Source organism: Uloborus diversus, chromosome 9 (genome assembly GCF_026930045.1).
Source record: "Uloborus diversus isolate 005 chromosome 9, Udiv.v.3.1, whole genome shotgun sequence".
Lineage (NCBI taxonomy): Eukaryota > Metazoa > Arthropoda > Arachnida > Araneae > Uloboridae > Uloborus > Uloborus diversus.
The window spans coordinates 81,449,973-81,473,923 of record NC_072739.1 but is presented as its reverse complement, the minus strand read 5'-3'; the positions used below and the strand labels follow the sequence as shown (position 1 = coordinate 81,473,923).

General features: G+C 32.8%; 1 protein-coding gene across 1 annotated transcript in view; it reads left to right on the top strand.

Annotated features, from left to right (window-relative positions):
• The window catches only part of LOC129229557 (activated Cdc42 kinase-like), a 71,376-nt gene that overhangs the window by 21,335 nt on the left and 26,090 nt on the right, over positions 1–23,951 (top strand). Inside the window, exons 2-8 of the mRNA XM_054863883.1 lie at positions 9,820–10,056; positions 11,774–11,971; positions 15,711–15,860; positions 16,814–17,005; positions 22,083–22,180; positions 23,469–23,595; positions 23,688–23,837. Coding sequence (XP_054719858.1) covers positions 9,826–10,056; positions 11,774–11,971; positions 15,711–15,860; positions 16,814–17,005; positions 22,083–22,180; positions 23,469–23,595; positions 23,688–23,837 — 1,146 coding nt within the window. The 5' untranslated portion in view covers positions 9,820–9,825. The remainder of the gene's footprint in view (positions 1–9,819; positions 10,057–11,773; positions 11,972–15,710; positions 15,861–16,813; positions 17,006–22,082; positions 22,181–23,468; positions 23,596–23,687; positions 23,838–23,951) is intronic.

Below are 23,951 nucleotides of genomic sequence, written 5' to 3'. Positions count from 1 at the left end.
TTGCATGAAGAATAAAGAAAAAAATATGATTAAATCATATTGACTATCAAATTTTCTGTTAAAAATCCAAAAGTGCCGGACATGAAATGTACCATTTTCGTCGGAATGACCTAACTACGCTTTGTCCCGATTATTTTTGATATCTCCCACATTTACAGGGAATAAACTCATTGCTTTGTTTACTTTCTTCCAGATGGACACAACAAATGGTTTGCGATTTGTTTATTTTGAATGTAGAGTGAGTTATAATAGTGTATGTCTTATGCGCAGCTGTAAATAATGTTAGTTTGAAGCTTAGTTTTCTTATATGGTGAATAGATACATGCGTCATTGTAGTTGTCGTTAAATATTTTACGTAATAGTTTTTAGTTTATATCTAGAAACTGCGGACGGTTTGCATTTTGTTCATTCAGATTTTAATTTTTTTCTTCGGGAAAGAATTTTAGAGATTGATTTACAGCTGTAATGTGTGCTTTCATGGCTCGCTTGGCTATGACAAATTGCCTGAGTGGACCACCACCATAACAACAATTTGAATAATAATAAAAATTCATAAGTACCTGATTTTTAATTGTAATTGGTCTTTGTCGCAGTAATTTAAACTTCAGATTATGACAGGTTCATCTTTTAATCCAGCGAGGACCATCAACACTAAACTAGAGAACCTAAATACGGAGAGATTGGACAACTTCAGAGCGGCGGCCATCTTATGTCCAAAATGCTCACTCCCCGTAGACCGTAATGCATCTTCTGCCCCAAATATCACTGCACATTGTATCGAAAAAATTAGAAGCTAGTTATGATATTAAAATGAAATGAAATGTGCAGATCAAAATGTATGTTTGTTTTCTACCTTTATGAACAAACTTATGAGAAAAAAAAAATTCTTTGTAACCGCTATGACGATATTAAATGATTGGCACCAGATTGCCAGACTTGGTGCTCACTCCGTTTGATGAAAATACAAGGAGAAGAAAAATCAGTCTATTCTTCAAAGATTTCATGTCCTATATTCCGTGAGAAATCTAGAAATTCACACAGCGCAGCATTTCGAGCTAACAACACTTGGACTAAACATGGCGGACAGCGGCACGCTGTTGTCCAATCTCTCCGTACTCGCTCCGTATATAGGATCTCTACACTAAACTAATTAATGTGCCCAATCTTAAAAAGTCGTTCCTTCGTGCCAGTGTTAAAATTAAGTTTCATGTAATTAATTTTAGTGGTTTATGTGTAGCATGTTTGGGGAATTGGAGCTATCTATACTTTAAGTGAAACGGATTTGTTTGGATAGAGGACTAAAATAAAAATACATAGAAGAAAAAACGTTGTTCCACAACAGCCTAAGCCCATGGCTGGGTCAGCTTCTGGTTTTAGAATGGATGTTTTTTTTAATGTAATTACAAAATCGCAAAGTGGGGAAGTGGGGAGCACAAATCGAGGATTTGTATGAGGAGATAACATTTCCGGGCTTTGTAGCTTACTAGCAAACATTTCGCGAAATTTGAAGTCCCTAAAACGCGATTTTAATGTTTTTTTTTTTACCGAGCCGCAGAACCCCCCCCCCCCCCCCAACCTCCTTTCCTTCTGTCCGAACTTATCCCCTGCAACCGCGTTTGTCTAAGGCCTGTCGTACAATGTGCGTAAAATATTTTTTAGTTATCAAATGAACCTGTTTCAAAAACTTAAGCATTAAAGTATTGAAATTCAGCGTATTTTCAGATTATTAGCCTAATTAGCTAGTGCTTCACACCTTGCAGTGTAGAATCCAGGGCCCCCTGTCAGTTTGGTCGCCGGGTCCTCTTCCACCCCTATAACTTGCCAAATTTATACTACTACAGTTCCGAGCCGGTCTCCCAGTTTCCGACTAAGCTAGCATGACCTCTCGTCGGCCCTGGCAGAACCTTCTATTCTTCCGAAAGAATTTGAAACTGCCATGTTTACTCGGCTTCCAATAAGTTTTCTATCAAGTTTCAGCGAAACAAAAACATAAATAGGATAAATTTGCCGCTCCTCAGAAGTTGCCGCCCGTAGCAAGTTAAGTTCTTCGACTTGCTCCCCTCTAGATCCCTTATCAAATATCAAATAAATTATGTTCACACAGAATGTTTTAAATGTGTTCTTCCATATGTGAAATAAATAATACTAGAAGAATATGGTGTACTGCTACATACTGGGAAACTACTAGTATTAAGTGCTTGTTAGTTACTAGTGGAGTAAGCTCAAAGTCCCTCCTCTCCCTCTGATACAAGGGAGGGGAGGGACTTTCCATTGGTCAAATTTCAATATTGAAGTTCAAAAAACGGCTGTTTTAAGCGGTCTTTGCTAATGTTGAAGTGAAAGGAAGAGATGTTCGTGGCTCCCCCTCGTAAATGTTTTAAAACTGAAGTCCGAAAAATGTGTGATGAGCATCACTGCAAACCAGAATATGTAGTAAAAGGTATGTAAAAGGAATCAATCGTCCCTCCCTTGAAAAATGCCTGGATCCGCACTTGAATAAGCGCTTTTCCTGTCGATACATCTGACAAAGGCAATTTCTTTGCTCATAAGCTAAAATCAATTTTTAAATGTTAGTGTAAAAAAAATTAGTAGACAACAGCATTTTTTTTTTTTTTTTTTTTTGAGATCATTTAAAACAGTCATCAAACTTGGAAACATTTGAAAAATTACTTCGTCTCTTTGCTCTTAGATTATTCTCAAAATTGTTTTAATAGTGAACTAAATCGGTAAGTTGCTTGCACGATATTAAGTTTACAAGCTCAAAACGTTGGTCATGTAATAAATATGAACATATTCAAATTTAACATACGCTTATTTTCAAGATAATTATTCTCGGCAAGAAGACCCGTAAACTTCTAATTTGCTGCAAAAATATATTAACCAAAGTTTTCTTGATTCACACTACTTTGTTTCAAAGTAAGACAACTAAAGAAGGAAAGACTTAGAAACAATAACTAGCTCTTCTACCTTGTTCCTCGCAAACTGTGATGACCTACTTGCGTATGTGACGAAAGGCTGGATAACACCTTTATTATCGTTCTTATGTTTCAAGATTGCATTATCGCCGAAGATGTCTGCTGGATAGGGGTGTCCCAGTACATTCCAAGCAGCGTGAAGACATGTGAAGGAGAGAATAACTCGGGATGATTCAGCGCCTTTCGGGGGTGGGAGAGCTTGGAAAGGTGGCGTATCCACTTTTGTCGACTCTTTTGTGTTGATGACCTGCCTCATTCAGTTGTTCTATAAATACGGTAGCCTTGAGAACTCTCGTTCTCTGACCCGCGCTCGATCTTGAAGCTCTCTTCTCCCTCCTTCCTTCCGATAAGCATCCTTTTTTTTTAATTCAAAAAAGTTTTTTAGCGGCAACTTTGTGTGTGTGAGAGTGAGAGAGAGAGAGCATCCGAAAATTTTTGCTGTCACAGCCGCAAATCCCAAGTTTCAAAACACTTTCCCAATAGGAGAAGGAGAAAAAAAAGAGTATGTTACAGTTATTTTATTTTTAATTTTTTTAGCGAAAAAATAAAACAACAATTCATTATTTCGGGTAAACCGATCTGTAAATGAACATCCCCCAGTGAATGAATAGCTGGTAAATAAAAAAATAAAGGTTTAAAAGTTCTTTCTTGGGTGTTCATTCACAAGATTGGTGCTTTTTTTTTTTTTGAATCCCTGTCTCCCCCCCCCCCAAAAAAAAAAAAACCACATAGGAATCTAGCCGCTTCAGACTTTTCGTATTATGCAGAAAGTTGACATAATTGTTTCATTCTTGTACATTAAAATTTTAATTGTTAATATATTACATTGATGTCGAATGTGACTCTCCACCCCCACCCAACTTTTCGCGTTCTCTTGTTTTATTCTTGGAGCAAAAGAGACAAACGCCCCTTGTGTCTCTTCAAATGAGTCTCCAAGAGAGACACTTTTCCCCGTGCGTGGGGAGCATTTCCCTGCGAATTGCTGTTTGCATTTGTCCCTTGCTCCATAGAAAACGAATAACACTTCGCTGCTCATAAACTGTAGACGTATAGAGACAGACCGTCATCTTAAATGACTGATAGCAGCTCCGCTCTTCCGAGCAAAAAACAGATACGGCTGGTACGGTTAAAGGAACTGTCACTGCTGGGAGTGTACATATTCGTTTTGTATTCCCAGCCATATTTTGGCTTTAAAAAATAGGCCCCAAGACTTTTTGATTTGCCCACGTAAAAGGAATTCTCTTATTATTAAGAGTGTGCGAAAAATCTTTATGGTTTGTTCAACTTCGGCAAAAAAAATTTCCAATCTCTTTTGATTAAATCTTTGTAAATAGCTGTGAAAAATTTCATGACTTTTGCAAATACTAAGAGCAAAAATTCCTGGGATCTAATTTCATAAATGATGCGTATTTTTTATGAATTAAAATAAACAAATTAAAGTTTAAACAAATGACATTTTACTATCAGATAAAAATTTTGCAATGAATTTTCTGAGGAAAACGGAATATCGAAAAGTTTCCATGGTGTGAATGCAAGGAATATACATGCGTGATTGAATGCTATATCATGCACAAAAACGGAAGAAAAAAAATGACTTAAATTAAGTTCCTTATTCAGCAGCTGTTTTATTCCATATCTTTTCCTAACATCCGAAATAGAAGTAGTATTTTCATCTCAGTAGTTTTCCTCTTGATCTTATCTTATCTGGTGATCAGATACGAAATCTAATGTTTATAATGTGTTGCTATCTCTCGAAAGAAATGCGATGAGAACATTCTCAAAGGAGTTCACTATTTGAATGATCTGGTCGCGTTTCTGAAGCAGATGCCGAAGCTTCCCGATTGAAGAACATTGAAGATGTTATTTAAAGTTGCATTTTGATGTTTCTTAAATATGAAATATTGTTTTTAAAATGAATAAAAAGGGTTTATTTTCTGGAAAAATAAAATCAGAGGTATTAAAAAAAAGCTATCGCAAATTAAGCAGTTCTTTCGAGAAATTAAAAAAAAAAAACCGCGAAAGCAATTTCGACTTCATGAGTACTTCTCTGAAAGTTTTGGAAAAGATAATTAACTTCCAAGCAGATACTCTTCAGTTTAAACAATTGTTTTTTCCCCCTTTTTCCTTTTTTGATGGAGGTGAAGCTCCTATGTAAACGTAAGCACCAGTACGCCCTTGAAATGACAGATTTTTGACATCACAAAAATGCCACCGCTTAAAATCTGCTACTCTAAAGCAGTGTTATGTTTTGTCTACCTCTGGAATCGACCCTGTATAAGTCGATCGTTTTGCGATTTATGTGGTTTTATTTCAGACTTTTTTTTTTTTTTTTTTGAATATATTTTAATTTTTAGGTGGGGGAGGGGGCATACTATTCAGGACGACAACTTCTGTTAGCGTATTGCTAATATATTTTTATGAAAAAGAATGCTTTTGTTTTTTTGTTGATTGTTGAACAAGCTATTTTTTTTCCTCCGCAAAATATTCTGGTCTGAAGTTGACGATAAATTTTGCGGCGTTGATGGAATGGAGCCGATTCTTCTGGATCTTATGGTTATAAATAGAATTCTTTTCAAGGCAATGTGTGCGCGTGCTGTTGGGCGCTGTACCGTGGAATAACAAGTTTTGACCTTTTTATACTTAGTAAGATTTTTATTAGTGTTAGCAAAGAAAAGAATCTTCTGAAGTGTGATGAATGGTAGCAACGACGGATTGATGTGCTTGCATGGGTTCCTTTGTTTGGATTTGTTGTAACATGGTATTAGAATTTTGTTCCACGACATTTATTTTTATTTTCGAGGCCATGTTGCGATAGAAGTGATTAACGTGGGTTGAAATCTAACTTTCTTTTAAATCAAGCATTTTAAACTGTTCTTTTCGTAGCATTTATTTAGACAGAAAGTAGCGTAGAAGCACCGCCCAGGCTGACTCATGGCCCCAAATTAGGGAATAGTACATAAATGACCTGTTCAAGCAGAAGAGTATAAATAAAATGCAGCTTCGGGAATGATTTTGGAGTATACTCCCTAGTTACGATTAATTTTTTTTTTTTTTTTTTTTTTTTTTGAAATCCAGAGAAGGGAGGGGGGATCCTCTTAAGGTGTCAACTATCGCCTAAAGCTGCATTTTGGGGGGCTTATGTTGTGAAATGTTTGGTCCATATTCTTTTGTTTGAGCCATTAAATTGCACTTTGACACGGGAGGGGGAGGGGGGTTCAAAGAGGTCATTATCAGAAGGGAGTTCCGATAATGACCCCCTACAAATCCAGAAGCTGGATCTGCCTTTGATGGTGCATCAGTGCATTGCTTAAATAATTATAACTTCATGGTAGAGAACAGGCTTGCCAGATTTTTGAAATGTTCAACCAGGGCACTTCATTGCAACCTCCCAGCGTCGCCGCATGTATTTGAAAAGTTGAACACCCTTGGTGGTTTTTAGAGTGTTTTGGAGAGTAGTTTTGTCTTAATACTATATGATTAAATATTTACTAACTATGAACCAAAACCAGGGGTAATAATAAATGATACAAGCTGATAAATTTAAACATTTTATTTCTTGCATATTACTCAATTAAGAAGAAACACTTTGAATGAGGAATAGAAATTTGAACATATTTGCATGTACTTATTTTATTCGCTAGAACTTTCTTAGAAAATCTTTTTTGTCTCTGATCTTGTAGTAAAGATCTTCACAAGCTTATCCAATATTAATTTTGTATGTCGATGTTACACATGACAGAGTAATTATCCTAAATAGTCCTTCACAGTTAATTATTTTTTGACTTTTTGGGCATCTACTATCTGACCATCGATTACATAGAAAGGCTAATATCCGGTTTATAGGCGGAAATGGACGTATTTATTAGTTTATAGGGGTGTTAATTGGTTTGTTTTAGATGTGCACTTTTGCATCTCTATTATTTAGCCTTAGTTTTGTAAAAGTGAAAATTTGCACACGGCAACATTTTTTAAATCTATAGTATATTCGATCTATATTCTCACTGCAAAAGTTAATTGATTTATTTATTCACAACAACTTTTTTGAGCTTACCATTTTGCTTTTACGTTCCTGAACGAAATGAAAATATTTTATTTTCTTTTTGTTGTTTTTCCATGTAACTACTTTTCTTTCCCCTTATTTTATTTTTGAGAATGCAAGAAATGAATAAAGCACTAGTGACATTATAAAACGCGTGTATCAATATTCCATTGCTATTTTCCCATCTTCCCTGCTAGATTCATTCAGATGGAATCGTCTTTACTTGGCAGATTGCCAGATTACATACAATCCTTAGTCAAACAGTATAATCAAATTTATCTTTTACCGGCACGCGAAGTAAACCGACCGGGATATTGGGATTTTGTCTGAAAACCGGGACATCTGCCAAGCATAACTTATGGACCAGTATCAACAAGTATTGTGCTTGTCTTGTATTATCTCTTTATATCACCATCTAGCGTGAATCCAAAGTGTGGGTCATTGGGGTCATGACACCCCTCTCTCCATAATAGCACAGAAAATAGGTATATAAAAAAAAGCTTGTTAGGGACTTGTATTTCAAATACTGAGAGATAGCAACAAATCTCCCTATGTTTTTCTTCAGATTACACTTGTAACCCCTCCCCCTCCTTCTGACTTGCATGCTCATATTGTGCATTGTGCACACTAATCAGAAAATTGTGTACTCCCCCCCCCCTTTAAAAAATTAATTTGAATTTTTTACATCTTGAATTCAAATTATGTTTTTTGCAATCACGAGTGTGTGTTTGTGTGTGGGGGTATGTGTGTTTGTGTGTAGGGGGTATGTGTATGTGTGTGTAGGCATGTGTTTGTGTCTGTGTGCTGTCAAGTGTGTGGATAGTTGTGTATATGAATGTGTGTTTGTGTGGGGGGTATGTGTGTGTAGGCATATGTGTTTGTGTGTGTGCAGGCATGAATGTGTGGGTAGCTATGTGTATGTGTTTGTGTGTGTGTAGTTGTGTGTATGCGCGTGTGTGTAGGACATGGATGCAACCTAGAGACGGCTTTCGCTATAGGAGCAGCATCGTGAGGACCTGGTCGACGGTGATGCTGCAGAGGGTGGCGGTGGGAAAATAAAATCAAAGGACATCAAGTGAACAATACAATCAAGTGAAAACAATAAGCAATTGTGATTGCTCAAAAAAAAAAAAAAAAAAGAAGCAGGATCCGAATCTGGATTATCATTGCATTTAATACAATGCTATTTCAATAACAGAATTTGAATTAGAAAACAAAATTTTGGTTATGTTCCCTTGTTTTAAATTCTTATATGTTTCCATTTCATTTGCATATTTTGTTACCATCTCACACATGATCATTTGAAAGCTATTTGAGCATTTTATGTGCTTTGTTATTTTAATGCCTTTGTAGTTCATAGGATGTACAAGGCATTGATTCAGCTGCTTGGTGAGGATGCACAAATTTGTGAACTTTAATAATAATTTCTGATTTAAATTGTAATGGAAAAAAAAATTGCATCCTAAGGTCATTTTTGAATTTTATTAATATTTTGTGGAGTTGTAATAATCATTAATAGATCATTCAAAAGTTATCATTGTTGCTATACTGAACCAAATTTTGCTGGGAATGGTATTCTCATTTACTTGAAGCACTATTTGATAGTTCTGTATCATAGTACACTCATTCATGGGTGGATACAGATACCATTTTAATGGGACATCATGCTGAAGAATGCCCCCCCCCCCTCTCTCCCTTATGAACGAACCTATGGTTATGGGTGTGAAACATTTCTGAAATTGCTTGTGTGTTAATAAAAAGCACGAAATTGGCATGGAATAAGGCACTTAGTAGAGCATAAAAGGTTACTAATACATTTCCTAAGCAGTAAAAAGAAGTAATATTTCAAATATTTACCTTTACATACTTACCAACTCTACTGTTTTTAACGGGAGACTCCTGTTTTTTGCTTCCATCTTCCGATTTCCCGTTTTTTACGATTTTCTCCTGGTTTTGCAGTTTTTTCAAGCTATCATCAAAAAGTTTCAATTTTTTTTTTCTCAATAGATAGCGCCCTTTTCTAGTCTAGGAATGTCAGGGAATAAGAAGTTTTCCTAATATTAATTCTTTTAGTAAAAATTAATTTTTTGGATGCTATCTACATTGCATTTTCACGAAGCACGTGCTTTGCCGAAAATTGCAGCTGATTTCAATCCTTTTGCATCTTGAAAATATATCAATTATTTTGAAAGTTTGAAGTTATTTTAACATGTGCTATCCTGTACCTACTTATTTTATATTTTATTTTCATAATATATATATTTTTTTTTTTCGAATTGTACCAGATTTTAGTAATTAAATTTTTGTAGCTATTTTTTTTTTTTTTTTTTTGGTAAGGACAAGGGAATGTACGGAACTTTAAGCAATTTCACTCCTTATCATTTGCTTTATTCCTTTGCAATATATTTTTCTTGCTGTTACTAATTAGCTTACATCCGCTAAAAATCCGAATTTCACTTTAAATTTTGTATTCATGTTATTTTTAAGCATAATTTAATAATTTTGTTGTGAAGATATGTCGCTGGTGAATCACCTATATACCTCTAGTGGAATCTCCTGTTTTTGTTTCTTTCAAAGGTTGGCAAGTATGCCTTTAAAATGAATTAATGAATTCGAAAGATTTCTAAAATCATTTATATTTTATTCACAAACTGTTTGAACACAATGTGAATAGATAATATTGTCAGCTGTTTAGGGGGGGGGGGGTCAAGACCCTCCCCTTGTATTCCTCTCTGAGTACACTACTACATATATGATGTATTCCACTGTCATGTTTTGTTACTTAAGCCTGATATTATATTTCAGGTTAAAATGGCTGTTGTTACTAAGGGGCCCACACTGTATGATTTCTTGTTGGAAGCCGAACTTTCACACTATTTCAACCCCTTGAAAAATGATCTTAAAGTAACTTCAGTGCACCAGCTGAAATACGTTGAAGATGATGATCTGTTGCAGCTAGGGATGGCTAAGCCAGAAATGAGAAGACTAAGAAAGTACTTTCAAAAGTATTGCCCACAAACTTATTTACGTAAATTTAAAAAGGTATGAGAACTTCTCTAAATTGTCTCCTGAACAATCTAAAAACATTTTTTGCATCTAATAATGTGTACTTATTTACATTTGTTGATTTAGTTTTTAGTGTTATAATTCTTTTAAGTATTGTCCTCTTGTCGATTAAAAAACTGTCCAATGTAAATGTGAATTGGTTGAAATTTGGAAGATATATTTCTACATTAATATTTTATTTGAGGTTTATCAAGATGCATCACCAAATGTTGCTGCTATGTATTATCAATTTTTGAGCAAAATTGCCCAAATTTTATAGGCATGCAATGTTTCTTAAGCTGACTGTAGCTTTTTCATTTGGTTAAACAGAAGGCTGGATGTTAACTCCCTTACACTTGCCATCTCAGCTCAGTGCAGTCAACTCAAGCATGTAATTTTAATGTTAATAATGCCAAACTGACAAGGTGCTTTTTCATAAGATACTTTCTCTACCGTTCTTAATGAGGGTTAATGTAAATCTGGCACATGGAAAACAAATACAAGTATATTTGTTATGCTAATCTGGCAGCTCTTCTGGAGCACATATGGTGTTTCCATTTTGTTTTAACAAATGTATTGCAGAAGTAAAAAACCTAATTACTGTCAGTCTAATAGTCTTTTAAAATACTAAAAGCATGAATGAAAAATTGTTTTATTTATTTATTTATTTTTTATAATTATTGCTGAAAATAAACACATCTTGCTAATTCAAGTATCTTTTCCGAAACTTGTAATTAAGATTTTCATATGATTCTAACTATTATAAACTGCATCTTTGTATGAGTAAATGGACTTACATAGTTGGAATGAGTTTAAAAAATAAAAAAAAAAGCTTTTGTCAGTTTGATGCAGTTGGTTACAGAACCTGTTTAAACTTTACTTCTTTGGTGAAATTATAAAGTTCCAGAGGAAATCTGTCAGTATATTCTTGTTGAGACTGATATGTAATGTTTTGATACCTTAGAATTAGGAGTTTGTGCCAAATAGTTATCTGATTAAAAATCATTTGGAATTCAATGCAGTTTGAGTGTACCTAATCATAGCAACAAAAAGTATTTCAATGGTTCGTTATCTAATTTCTCTTTTTATTAGTCAAGACCGGAATTAAATTTTGCACTACCTAATACATAATGTAAAAAATCAGAAAATATTCATAAAATTCTTTTTAGCATAAATTCTAACTTATTTTAATGGGAATTTATCATTATGTTCCAAAACATAATTTACCTCTGTGTATTTATTAAGCTATAACTGTCTTGTAATACATATTTTTCTTTTGCTTGAGATCATTCTAAAAGTTAAACAATATGCTATTAATTTCAAGTACTTATTAGAGGAAGAGAGTGTTGAAAATGCTTGCAAGAAATTATCGTATTGTTGATAAGTGGTATTATAATTGTTTTATGCATATTCATGAGTGACCTACTCAAATTAAATCTATTTCATCTTTACTTACTTACTTACTTATTTTTGCAATAATGAGTTGCTTAAAATGTATAGAAAAAAATATTTTGTTAAAAACTGAAACCAATCTGGATTTTTTTTTTCTTTTTGAAAGCTGCAATTCTGTATTTTGTTAATTTTAAATATGGTCTCTTTAAATAAAAAATGTAGTACTTCCAAACTCCTTAGTTTTATAATTGTTTCTTGGTCTTTATTTTATACCTCATAGACATTATTTATTATCTTACATATTTATAAAATGTTGTTTTAGATGATTTTGCCAAAAAATAAGGATGACCCAGACAGGAACTCCATCTATTTCAATGACAGCACCTCCGACAAGAACAACATAAAAGTTCCAAGCAAACACATAATACCTATGGACAACATTGTCATCAATAAAGAATTGGGTGTGGGGGAGTTTGGTGTTGTGCAGCAAGGTGTTTGGACCAATGAAGATGGAGAAAGGGTTAGTAATATATTTTTTATAGCATATTCAGCTTAGCATTCTTGATACACATTAATTAAAATTGAATTTTGTTCTATGAAAAATTTCTTGAAATATAGAGGTAGATATTTTTTTCTCTATTCTACAGTGGCCGCCGCTTTTTGAATCATGTTTGTTCGAAACAGTTATGATTCTATAAAGCGACTGGTCCAATAAAGCCGCTAATTCAATAAAGCTGGATTTTGTTCTGATTTTGATGATTTGATTCAGCGGTTAATTCAATTACCCGGCGTCCACTGTATCTACTAACAGTTCATTTTTAAAAATTACAAGCTCTGATTGAAAACAAGTGTCCTCTAAGTACTAAAAGGCAAGTGTATAAAACATTGATTTTGCTCATTTCTGTAAGAACATACAATTCACTTTATTTCTTTCAATGTTTATATAAAAATAATTTAAGACTAATTTTAAAAAATGTATAAAATATGTTTTAACGGTATTCTGCTGTGGGCAGGTAAAGGGCAGTAACTGCAAATTTTTCTCTCTTTTTTTTTTTTTTCTTTTTCATATTTGTCATGTATTGACATTAACTTTATAGTAAAGCTTGCAAATTTGGTTTCTGCTGGAAAAAAACCGGGGAAGAAAACTTCTATTTCCAACCTTTCCCCATGGTAGATATTGAATCTCTAACAAGTTTCTTCAGTTATCTCGAAACCTCATTTCTGCAGATGCTGCCATCTACCTGCCTATAACAGTATTATTATTGATATTCTACTGTGTAGTAATACAAAATCAATAATAACAATAAATAGCCATGCATGGCAATTTTCACTTGTAACTCGGAAAGTTTTATAATCATTTTCTATTCTAAAGCACTTTATTTTATTACATTTTTGACTATGTGATTCTATAAGTAAGCTTTTTAAATTAGAGATTTTTTTTAATTTGTTTAATTTTTTCTAGAAAATGTTGGTATATTAGTATTTTCTTGTAGAATTAATTTAACTGCAATTGATGCACAGTAAATGGTTTTTTACTATGAACTGTGTTTCATTTGCTAAATGAAATCCTGCTTCACACCCAATCTAATCTTTGTAATTATGATTGGTCAGTAGTAAGGAATATTTTTTTTTCTAAAATATACTTCAAAAAATTGCACATGTGCACTTTTTATATAATTTTGCATTAAAGCATTTTATTTTTCACTGTTAGATCTCTTTGTAAACAAACATGATTTATTATCAACTTTTGTCTGATCAAGATTTAATACTCTGTTATTTCATTATTTTTGTTTTGTTATGAAGACTTTTGTCTGACAACTTCACATTTAAAAGGTCACACTTTCTTCATTAAAAAGGGGGTTCTTTGAAATCCCATTTATTTATTATTATTTTATTTTTTTTTTTTTTTACAAATTTGGGCATTTTATGTGTTTGATTACCTTTTAATATTTCTATTGTTTTTCATAAATGATTTTTTTTTCACAAATGTATTGTTTTTTATTGATCTTTTATGTCCATACTTTTCTAAAAAAAATACTCAAATTGAAGTTAATTAAGATTTTAAAAGGATATAGGTTAATCAATAAATAAAATAAGATATTTTAAGCTTAACTGATTAAACTGAGCTTAACTTGATTTGTAATTTCTCTATTGTTAATCTATATATCGTCACCACCTCAAAGCAAGAGCAGGATATCTTACCGTTATTTCTGGGATTAGATATCTTACTATTGATCTGAGACGGCAACATGTTAGAAACTATTTTATTTTATCTTCAACAGAATGCATGGATAAATTCCAATTGTTTATAATTTTTGTAGTGTGTTTAATCACTTTTGTCATTCATAGTAATGTTTTTTTTTTTACTTTGTTAATACAGTTAATTGGAATTTTTGAATCATTGATAACAATGTCTTTAAACTATTTTCATCATTAAGTTTACACAGCAGTATATGATTGATAGATTTTTGTTAATTATCAACGTCCAATAATACACAATCTCAGTCTGGCTGCTTTTTTTTTTTCATTTATCATGCTTACCCATGGAGGGAACAGAGTGCTTAAGCTCATATCAGAAACTTATAATTTAATCATTAAGCAGAAGAGCTGTAAAATTTTGTTCTATTTCTATTCATGAAATGTTATTTTACATGAAAGCATTTTGTTTTTGAAAGCCTGTTAAATTGTAGCTCTTATTGTTCCCTTATCGGTTTTTTTTTTTTTTTTAATGTTTTCTGTGTCACATGTTTTGCTGTTATTTCATGAATTTTCAGTAATCATTTTTACAACATTTATCATTCTTTATATAAAACTTGATTTTTTTTTACTGACTAACATCACTGAATTTTCATGAAAAAGTGTTGGTCAAATTGCCTCCCCCCCCCCCCCCCCCCCCATCTTATATAGCTTGTGACATGTAATGAAATTTTTCTTCATGGAATTTTGTTATACCTTTTTTTATTCACTAATGCAAAATCATTTTACCAATTGCACTTGCAAAAGCTGGGGGTTTTATAGTATCTGTTTTTCATTTGTGTCACCTTTCCCATTGCTGAATATAATTGCTTAAAAAAATGTTTCTCACTTTAATGTGTAAAATGTTTAATTTATCCACTTTATTATAAAGGTTTTGATATTTCTCACAACATGAAACAAGATTTTTTTCTTATAAATTCGTCCTACTGGTATCTCATTAGTTATCTTGCTTAAATGTTGGTGCGTTTGAAGTTGATGTTTCAAAAACAAAGCAGCAAGTAAATAAAAATGAAAACATTTTGATGATTTCAGTTTGGTAAAATTTTTTTGCTTCTATTGAAACTCTTTCTTTGTTTATTATCACTAAACTTTTTTTTTTTTTGAAAATTACTGTCATTTTCATGGGGTCTTTTTTTTTTTGGCTTTGCCTTTGAAAAATTATTGCAAGATTTCATTGAAGGCCACTTACAAACGTGAAGCTTGGGACTGCTGTGTCATTTGACTAAAAGTGGCCCTGTCCACTGAAGAATTAGGAATAAAGAAAACCAAATCTCTATTTCCGATTATTGGAGAATAGTTTTTTTTTTTTTTTTTTTTTCAGTCGTAGATTTAAAGAAAATAGTTTCTGAAAATCAGCATGTCAAGTTCTTGTTGGTAGTCAAAAGTAAAAAACCAGGCCCGACAAGAGGCCATGCCAGCCTATTCTGAAACTAGGGGCCTGGGGGGGGGGGGATTGATGCAAAAAAAAAAAAGAAAGAAAAGAAGAAAAGAAAGAAAAAAATAAAGATATAGGGAGGGAAACTCCGAATAAGAGAAAACGTAAAGATTAAGTAAAATTTACTCTTTTGGTATTAACTGTTGTGACGCTTAAAATAGAGTTAATTGTCTTCTAGCAAGCAGTTTTGATTTTTTTTCTCCCCCCCCCCTTTTTTTTAATCCCCCCCCTTTTTTTCTTCTTTTCCCCATTTTCTTTTCTTTTTTCTCCTTTTTATCCTTTTTTTGAAAGGCGGGAGGGGCCCAGCGACACAACTGACAATGGGCCCGCCTTGGCTTTCTGCAGCCCTGAAATTAACATTAATTTGTAGTTTCATTCTTTAATTCAAAAAATATTTTTTGAAGAATCAAGTCTCTGTTCAACAGCTCTACTTTTACATGAGATTTTATGAATTTGCATAAAGAATTACTGTATTCTTATTTTGAGTAATATTTTAGCTAACCTTGGCTACACTAAGTGAAAAGAGTACTGTTTGAAATGATATTTAATGGTGTCTTTCTATTTGTAGATTCAGGTTGCAATAAAGTGCCTTAGTGAAGAACGTATGCAAAAAAATCACATGGAGTTCTTGAAAGAGGCAGCGATAATGCATACAATTGACCATGAAAATATTGTGCGCCTGTATGGTGTTGTTCTTGAAACAAGTTCCCTGATGCTGGTAAATTTATAATTGATTTTTAATGTTTTTTTCATTGCTTTGAAGTTATATTGTTGTGCATGTCCACACGAATTTTGCTTTTCATAAAATGTCCTTAAACTGATTGTAATTCCAGCTTCTTGAAAGAATAGTCTCAAAAGAATAATCAATATAGTAAAATTTCAAGATCAAAGCAATTTTAGATAATTTCACGAATGTTAACTAATTATAACTCTTATATCTTTCGGTTATTAGCCACGGTTGATTCAGAGGCAAATTGGGTTTGCTTTGCGGCCCCTTCACAAAATTTCATATCTTAAAATTAGAGCTTTCACGAAATTTCATTTGAAAAAGCTTCTTTCATCGCTTTTAAGCTCAATCAATTTCTCTGCAAGCAAAATATCAGTAAAAAAAACTCCAACTTCCAAGTCATTCTCAATGAAGTCTTTTAGGTCAAAGGGATTTCATATTAGATTGCTGACAGCTGAACATGCTGTCAGTAAAAAATTTTTTTACAAAAAGGAAAAAGTTCACAAATTTTTTTTTTTTTTTTTTTTCACAAAATGCAGACCTAAAACTGAAAACCGTGATCGACCCCTGTTAGCATTCATAGCTTGAAAACAATTCCCAAAATTGTTTACAATCTGACATTTTGATCCTGAAAAAATGTAAATAAATATTAAAATCAAATTCAAGTTAAAGGGACCTGGTCACAATGTGGACTAATTCCTAATTATTTACAGTACCGTGTCTGCCATAGTGCCTATAATGAAGCTTGAATCTGTGTTCTTTATTCAGTCTACATTTTTACACTCAATTTAAATTTCTTTATTATAACATGCAGTTATTAAGACAGCTCAAAAAATTCACAGTGAAATATAAAGTAGGTATTTCAGATCTCGCTTTTGATGTGTTTGCAATAAATTAATATGAAATTTTTTTTATAAATGTATAGTTTTTTAATATTCTTGCAGGTGACAGAACTTGCACCACTTAGATCCCTTTTGGAGTGCCTCAAAGAGCCTGCTTTGAGACAAAGTTTTCCAGTTATTTCACTTTGTGAATTTGCTCTTCAGATTTGTGATGGAATGCAGTATTTGGAAAACAAAAAACTTATTCACAGAGATTTGGCTGCAAGAAATATTTTAGTTTTTGCAAAAAATAAGGTAATTATTTCTTTTAAGATAAATAAATAAAAATAAAGAAAGAAAAGGAAATAGTTTTGCTGACGGTGTGAAATGTAGGATGTTTAACCTTAATTTTATAGGAAACGTCAGCAGTTTCTTTTTCTTTTCCTCTGACCGTAATTTTGTTGTTCATTTGAATATTTATTTACATATTACGAAAAGTTGAAGTACAAATTATTCTTTTCATATAAATTGTGAACTAAACTTTAAAGATAAATGTATCTGTTGGGTTTCTATTAAAAGTATTTTACTCTTTTGTATCACATACAGGAACTAGAAAGCTTCAATGGGGCAAATTAGATTTAAGCAATGCATTGTTGATAGCAGCAGTCTCTCCAAATCTTTTTTGTCTTCTCTAATTTTTGACTTATTATGTCAGTATTTTAAATGTTGTTTTATTGTTTATATATCCATCAAAAAACTAATTCTGTGTTCAAAATATGCTTGTGTGAAAAATTACTTTAGAAATCGAATGTCTTTGTAGAGATTTATGTTGCTTGTAAAATTGTTGATCTTGATATCACTTTTCATGCATTTGTATCAATTATTTTAAGCAATGGGGCAACAAGTTTTAAAAACTGATTGTATAAATCAGTAGAAATGTGCATAAAAAAGAGCATAATCAATGCATAAACTGTATAAAAAGTAGAAGTACCTATGAGTTTCTCTCGTGATGTATCAAAATTACAGCAGCTGAACAACTTCCTAATTTTTTTCTAAGTTAAGCGCAACAACAAAAATTCCATACCCATCTCCAAGTGACAGTGCATTTTATTAAAAAGCGATTCCTAAAAGACTGAATTGCAGACCACCATGCCCATTTCAAAGTTTGAAGTCCATATCCCTGCTGAAAGTATATAGAGTAGTCAAAAGACAAGATAAGACAAATTGTATAGTCCATAATAGTTATTTCGGGAGGTTTGATACACAAAAGAAGTTCACCCCAATTGCTAATCTCATACTCATGTAAATATTACTTATAATTCTTTGTAAATAATTTACTAGTCTAGAACAGAGGTTCCCAACCGGTGGTTCGCGAACCCCCAGGGGTTCGCGAGGTGCTGGAAGGGGGTTCGCGAAAATTTCGGTGCAATGGCGGATTTTTCCTAGTTTGGTAAAAAATTATAAAATATTCAATTTGCACACATAGTTACTAAATTTTTTTTTTAAGCTCAAAAAAAAAAATCTTTCACCGGTTTTATAATCTTGGTTAAAAAGAAATTTTCTCATTTTTTTTTCGATAGACAACAAAAAGAGATATCCTTCCTTCTTTATTGCGAGGCGCCATGCAGAAACGTTGTATTAAGCTGTGGCGGGGATCACGATGACCTTAAAAAGGCGCCATCGCGTGGAGTCAATCAAACAATATACATAATATACATATGTCGAAAAAAAATAAAGAATTCTCAAACAATGCATCATAGGGGTATTATTTCTAATCTGGTTGAAATATAACTCGGGAATTTCCGTCGAATTCAGTCATCGAATAGCAGACATGACAGCAAAAGGCTCCAAACTTAAAATTTATTACTGGATTTTACCCATCTGTTCGTTTTCAAAAATATATAACATCAGCATGCTCATAGTTCAGGGGAAATAGTTGTTAACAGACGTATTTAGAGATACTTTAGAGATGCTTGAAAACAAGTGATTTTTTTGCAATTGGTTTTGCTACGTGAACTTTTGCTACTCTGTTTGTGAAGTTATAATCGTGTTGGTAATTTTTATGATTTAATAACTTTCTGCTGTTATGGATCGATGGTTGAAAACTGGTAGTTTGGTTGAGCAACAAATGGACAAGCAGTCAATCGATCAACCCACAACATCAGCAGTAACTTTCGAATCAACACAGGATATTGAAATAGATAGCTGTAATGAACTGCCGCCTCCCCCGACTAAACAGAAAAGTGAACTAGGGGAGAAAAAAGGAAAAAAGCGAAAATATGACAGTGACTATTTACAAATGGGCTTTTATTTTACTGGAGAAGAGTCTGAACCTAGACCGCTTTGTCTTCTGCAACGAAGTTCTAGCGAACAGCAGTTTGAAACCGTCACTTCTGAGAAGACACCTCGAAACAAAGCATCCGACACACAAGGACAAACCTATCGAATATTTTAAAAGAAAATTGGAATATAATAAAAAGTGTAGCGTCTCTACGTTCCTGCATGTTAGAATCCAACGAAGATAGTAAAATGGCCCTTGAAGCTTCATATCGAGTCAGTTATAGAATTGCAAGATCTGGACAGCCACATACAATTGCAGAAAATTTAATTGGACCGTGTGCTAAAGATATTGCTAAGTGTATGCTGGGAGAAAAGTCAGCAAAAAAAATTGACCTGGTTCCGCTATCAAACAACACAGTATCACGCAGAATTACTGATTTGGCAAGTAATGTGGAGAAAGAACTTGTGAATAGAATAAAAGAGAATAATTTTGCGATCCAGCTTGATGAGTCGACTGATGTAGCAAACGCTGCAATATTACTTGTCTATGTTAGGTATATTTTTAACGATACAATTAAAGAAGATGTACTATTTGCAAAACCTTTGAAAACCAACACAACTGGAGAAGCAATTTTCGAACTGGTCAACAGTTACTTTGAAGAAAATGGAATAGATTGGTCTTTGTGTGTGGGTGTGTGCACGGATGGTGCAAAATCAATGACAGGAAAATTTGTTGGCTTTGTGGCGCGAGTAAAGAAGATCAACGAGAAAATTGAATGGACTCATTGCTGCATTCATAGACAAGCATTAGCATGTAAGCGTATTCCCGCAGAATTATCCGCTACTTTGAATGATGCGGTAAAAATTGTAAATTTCATAAAATCACGTGCCACAAACTGCCGTCTATTTCACGCGCTTTGTGAGGAATTGGGAAGCCTTCATGTTACTTTACTTATTCACACAGAAGTTAGATGGCTTTCCCGTGGCAAAATTTTGACACGCTTATTTGAATTGAAGTCAGAAGTCCAAGCATTTTTTGTTGATCATCCATTTCACTTGTCCACTTGCATATTCGATCCTCTTTGGATGCAAAGGCTTGCATATTTAGCTGACATCTTTTCAAAATTAAATGAATTAAATCTATCCTTGCAAGGTGCAGTTGTTAATATTTTCGTTGTATATGATAAAATTGAAGTTATGGTAAAAAAATTGAATTTCTGGATCCAATGCCTGGAAATGGGTGAGTTTTCTTGTTTCACTTCTCTTAGTAGTTTTTTATCAGAAAACTCAATGAAACTTGATGAAAGCGTTAAAAGAAATGTATGTGAACATCTGCAACATCTTGAACTAACTTTTGACGAGTATTTTCCTAATAGGCGTAACGTCCCTCTCTCAAACAACTGGATACGCAATCCTTTTGAAGGAAATCCATGCTTTGAGAACACCCTGACTTTACCTGAAAAGGAAATGCTCATCGAGTTATCCTGTGATAATTCATTGAAAACTACCTTTAAAGAGCTCTCGTTAATTGACTTCTGGCTCAGTGTAAGAAATGACTATACCGTTTTGTCCAAAAAAGCAATTAGAATTTTATTACCATTTTGTACAACATATCTGTGCGAGAAAGGATTTTCCTCCCTTTCTTATCTCAAAGATAAATACCGAAGCAGATTGAATGCAGAGCCTGATTTAAGACTCAAACTGTCAGACATTGAACCAAACTTTCAGTTTCTTTGTTCCGTCAAACAGCCACAAATATCGCATTAAGGACTTTTTCCCCAATTTAAAGTATGCTTAAAAAAATAGTTGGTTTATAAAACTTCTTGTTTATAATTTTTCTGGTAGATGTAGTTTTAACTTTTTATTAATGTTTGCACTTAATGATATTTTACAATTATATTTTTGTTTATTGCAATCAAATGCTGCAAAAATGGAAAGCAAACATGCTGTTTTTTTTATTGTTTCTTACATGTTACTAATTTCAACATCAGGGGGTTCGCGAATTTTTTTGCCTGTTCCAAGGGGTTCGCAAAGAGAAAAAGGTTGGGAACCGCTGGTCTAGAAAGTCAAAAAGGGCTATTCAGCACATCGTCATGTGAGAGGCAATCAGAGGATATAATTTGATCAACATTTTAAAATTTTTACATTTGATACAAAGGTATTCCTGACAGTTATATTTGTATTAAATAATTTTATTCTTTAAAATTTAATAATATATTTATATGCATCAATTGTGGGACATCCAAAGTCAACTTCTTGTTGTAATCCGCTGTATGAATTAGTTGGGTTTTTTTGGTCTATTCTATAGCAATGACAAAACCAATTGTAGGTTTTGAAAGCTAAATGTTCCAATGTAAAGGAAACATATCTCATTTGTTGAGAAATACTAATTTAAACCATTGGAAAAATTATGCATAGGGCCATTCCACGAAAAAGTAGCCATTTTGTCCCACACATGATGGTTCATGTATAAATAATAATTTTAAAACGTAATGACAAATGCTTTGCTTCAGAAACCACACATATGTTTGAAATTTTTTGCGCAACAAAATTTTGTTCATTATTCATTTAAATTATTACTTTTAATGAAATATTTAAGGCGTCAGCAGGACCGTGCGGGACAAAATTACTGTTTTCGGTGGAATGGCCATTTCCTTCCTGAATAGTTATTGGACATAACTTTATCATGATTCTGTATTTGTTTTCAAATTACTTAATAAACTGCTAAATAGTTACGGAAGTGTTGTTGTTTCATTACATGAATAGAAATGTATTTAAACTTTTTTAGTTGTTTTGACAACTAAGTTTCCACTGAATGCTGACCTTATTTAAAGTGTCACTTTAAAACTTCCTTCAAAAGCATTTTGAAATATGTACAGTATTGTTTATCAAAACTTACGTTCGACGTGCTCAAACGGTAGCAACCGGTTGATTGTCACGGGTTAGCTAATGCTAAAGCATTGGAGGTGACATCATTATTTAACCGGTGAGCTACCGGTTGCTCATTGAACTCAACCAAACTATTATTTTCTTTGCCACAAAACATTTATTGTTTTTGTTTGCTAAGGAATCTTTTAACTTGTTTATGCACAATATTGCTTTATCTTCCTAGGTAAAAATTAGTGATTTTGGACTGTCTAGAGCACTTGGTGTTGGAAAAGATTACTATCAAACAAATTTTAATGTCAATTTGAAGTTGCCAATTGCATGGTAAGTTGTGCATGCTAGTTGAGCAATCACATTGCTTATTGTTCTCGTTTGACTGTTTTTGATGTTCCTATGATTTTATTTTCCCCCTGCCTCCCTCTGCAGCACCACCGTCAACCGACCCCTCCCGATGCTGCTTCTCTAGGGAAAACAGTCGCCAAGTTGTGTCCATATCCCACATACGCAAGCACACACGCCTATATTCACACACACACACTCGTGATTGCAAGAAACATTATTTGAATTCAAGATGTCAAAATTCAAATTAATTTTTTTCTTTCTTTCATTAAGTAAATATTTTTGAATAATCACATCTGAATTTGAAACATTATATGATTGGAGATGCTACTAAATAATGCTGAACAGTTGAATTGTTTATTTCAAAAACCAGTCAATCAACAAAATTTCTTAATCTTAAGAAAATAGTTATATTAGCACAATAAATGCTTCAATCTCAACTACAATACTTTTTACTGAAAGAAATGTTTCTAAATATGTGTACATTTCAAAATAAAATATTGTAATCCTTGTGATTTTGATTTTTTTTTTAAATAGAGTAAAAATTATTTATTTAAATTTTAAAGCTTTTGCTTGACTGGTTTTTGAAATAAACTGTCCAATTCGGGATTTGTAGATATTTTCCATTGAAATGGCCTGCAAAGAGTACATTGGCTGTAAATGAGTACTATTTTGTTTGATCGCTGCAGTCATTGAACTGCTGGAAAAAAAGGTGGAGTTTTGTTCAATCCTGATAGTTATCCACCATATCCCCATTCCCCAAACCTTAGTGGCAAACTTAACCAGTGACTAAAAAAAGTTTAAAAACATTTGAAGTTCTTTAACAATCATTGCTTTACATTAAACATTATGTAAAGAATTGTTTCTCTATCTTATGCTATTGAGAAACAAAGAGGGAAAAGGGGCATACAATTATACATGTATGTATATATATATTTAATATAATTTATTTTATTTAAGATAAAGTAATATTTATTACTTTTCTTTGCTATGTGTTTAGTTTAATGGCACAATGTGCTTGAAAGTTTGCATCAGATTGTTTTCCTAGTACTATTGGGTTAATATTATTGCTGGCATAACAAAGTTTCATGGATGTCATGCTATGTCAATTAACCTGAGTAAAATCCAGTGCAAGTCTTCTTAAATTGAGTTATTATTTGTTCTTCTGTATTAATTAAATTGTAATTTCTGAAATCTTAAAATGATCAAGTTGAAATATTTGTTGCTAAGTCTTAATGTGATTTCAAAATATTTTTTTCTTTTCCCAAACTAGGTGTGCGCCTGAGTGCATAAACTATTTAAGATTCACATCAGCTAGTGATGTGTGGGCTTATGGTGTAACTTTGTGGGAAATGTTTAGTTATGGATTTCAACCTTGGCCTGCATTAACTGGCCAGCAAGTAAGCTTAAATCTGTATATTTAACATTTTAGTTATATCATTTTAGGTTTTACTTTCAAAATTCGTTATTTAAAACCTCTATTTATTTTTAGATTCTTGAAGCCATTGATGAACCAAACTTTCAACGCTTGGAACAACCTGAATGCTGTCCGAAAGAATACTATGCGTTAATGTTAAAATGTTGGCAACATGATGCTAACAAGAGGCCAAAATTTTCCGAAATATATTTGATTTTACCAGAGGTAAAATTAAAATGTCTGTCAAGTTAAAATAACTTTTCAGTATTTTACATATTTGTTTATGTATTTTTCAATTTTTCATAATCTTTTGGGAAAATATTTTTTTTAAATTTTTAC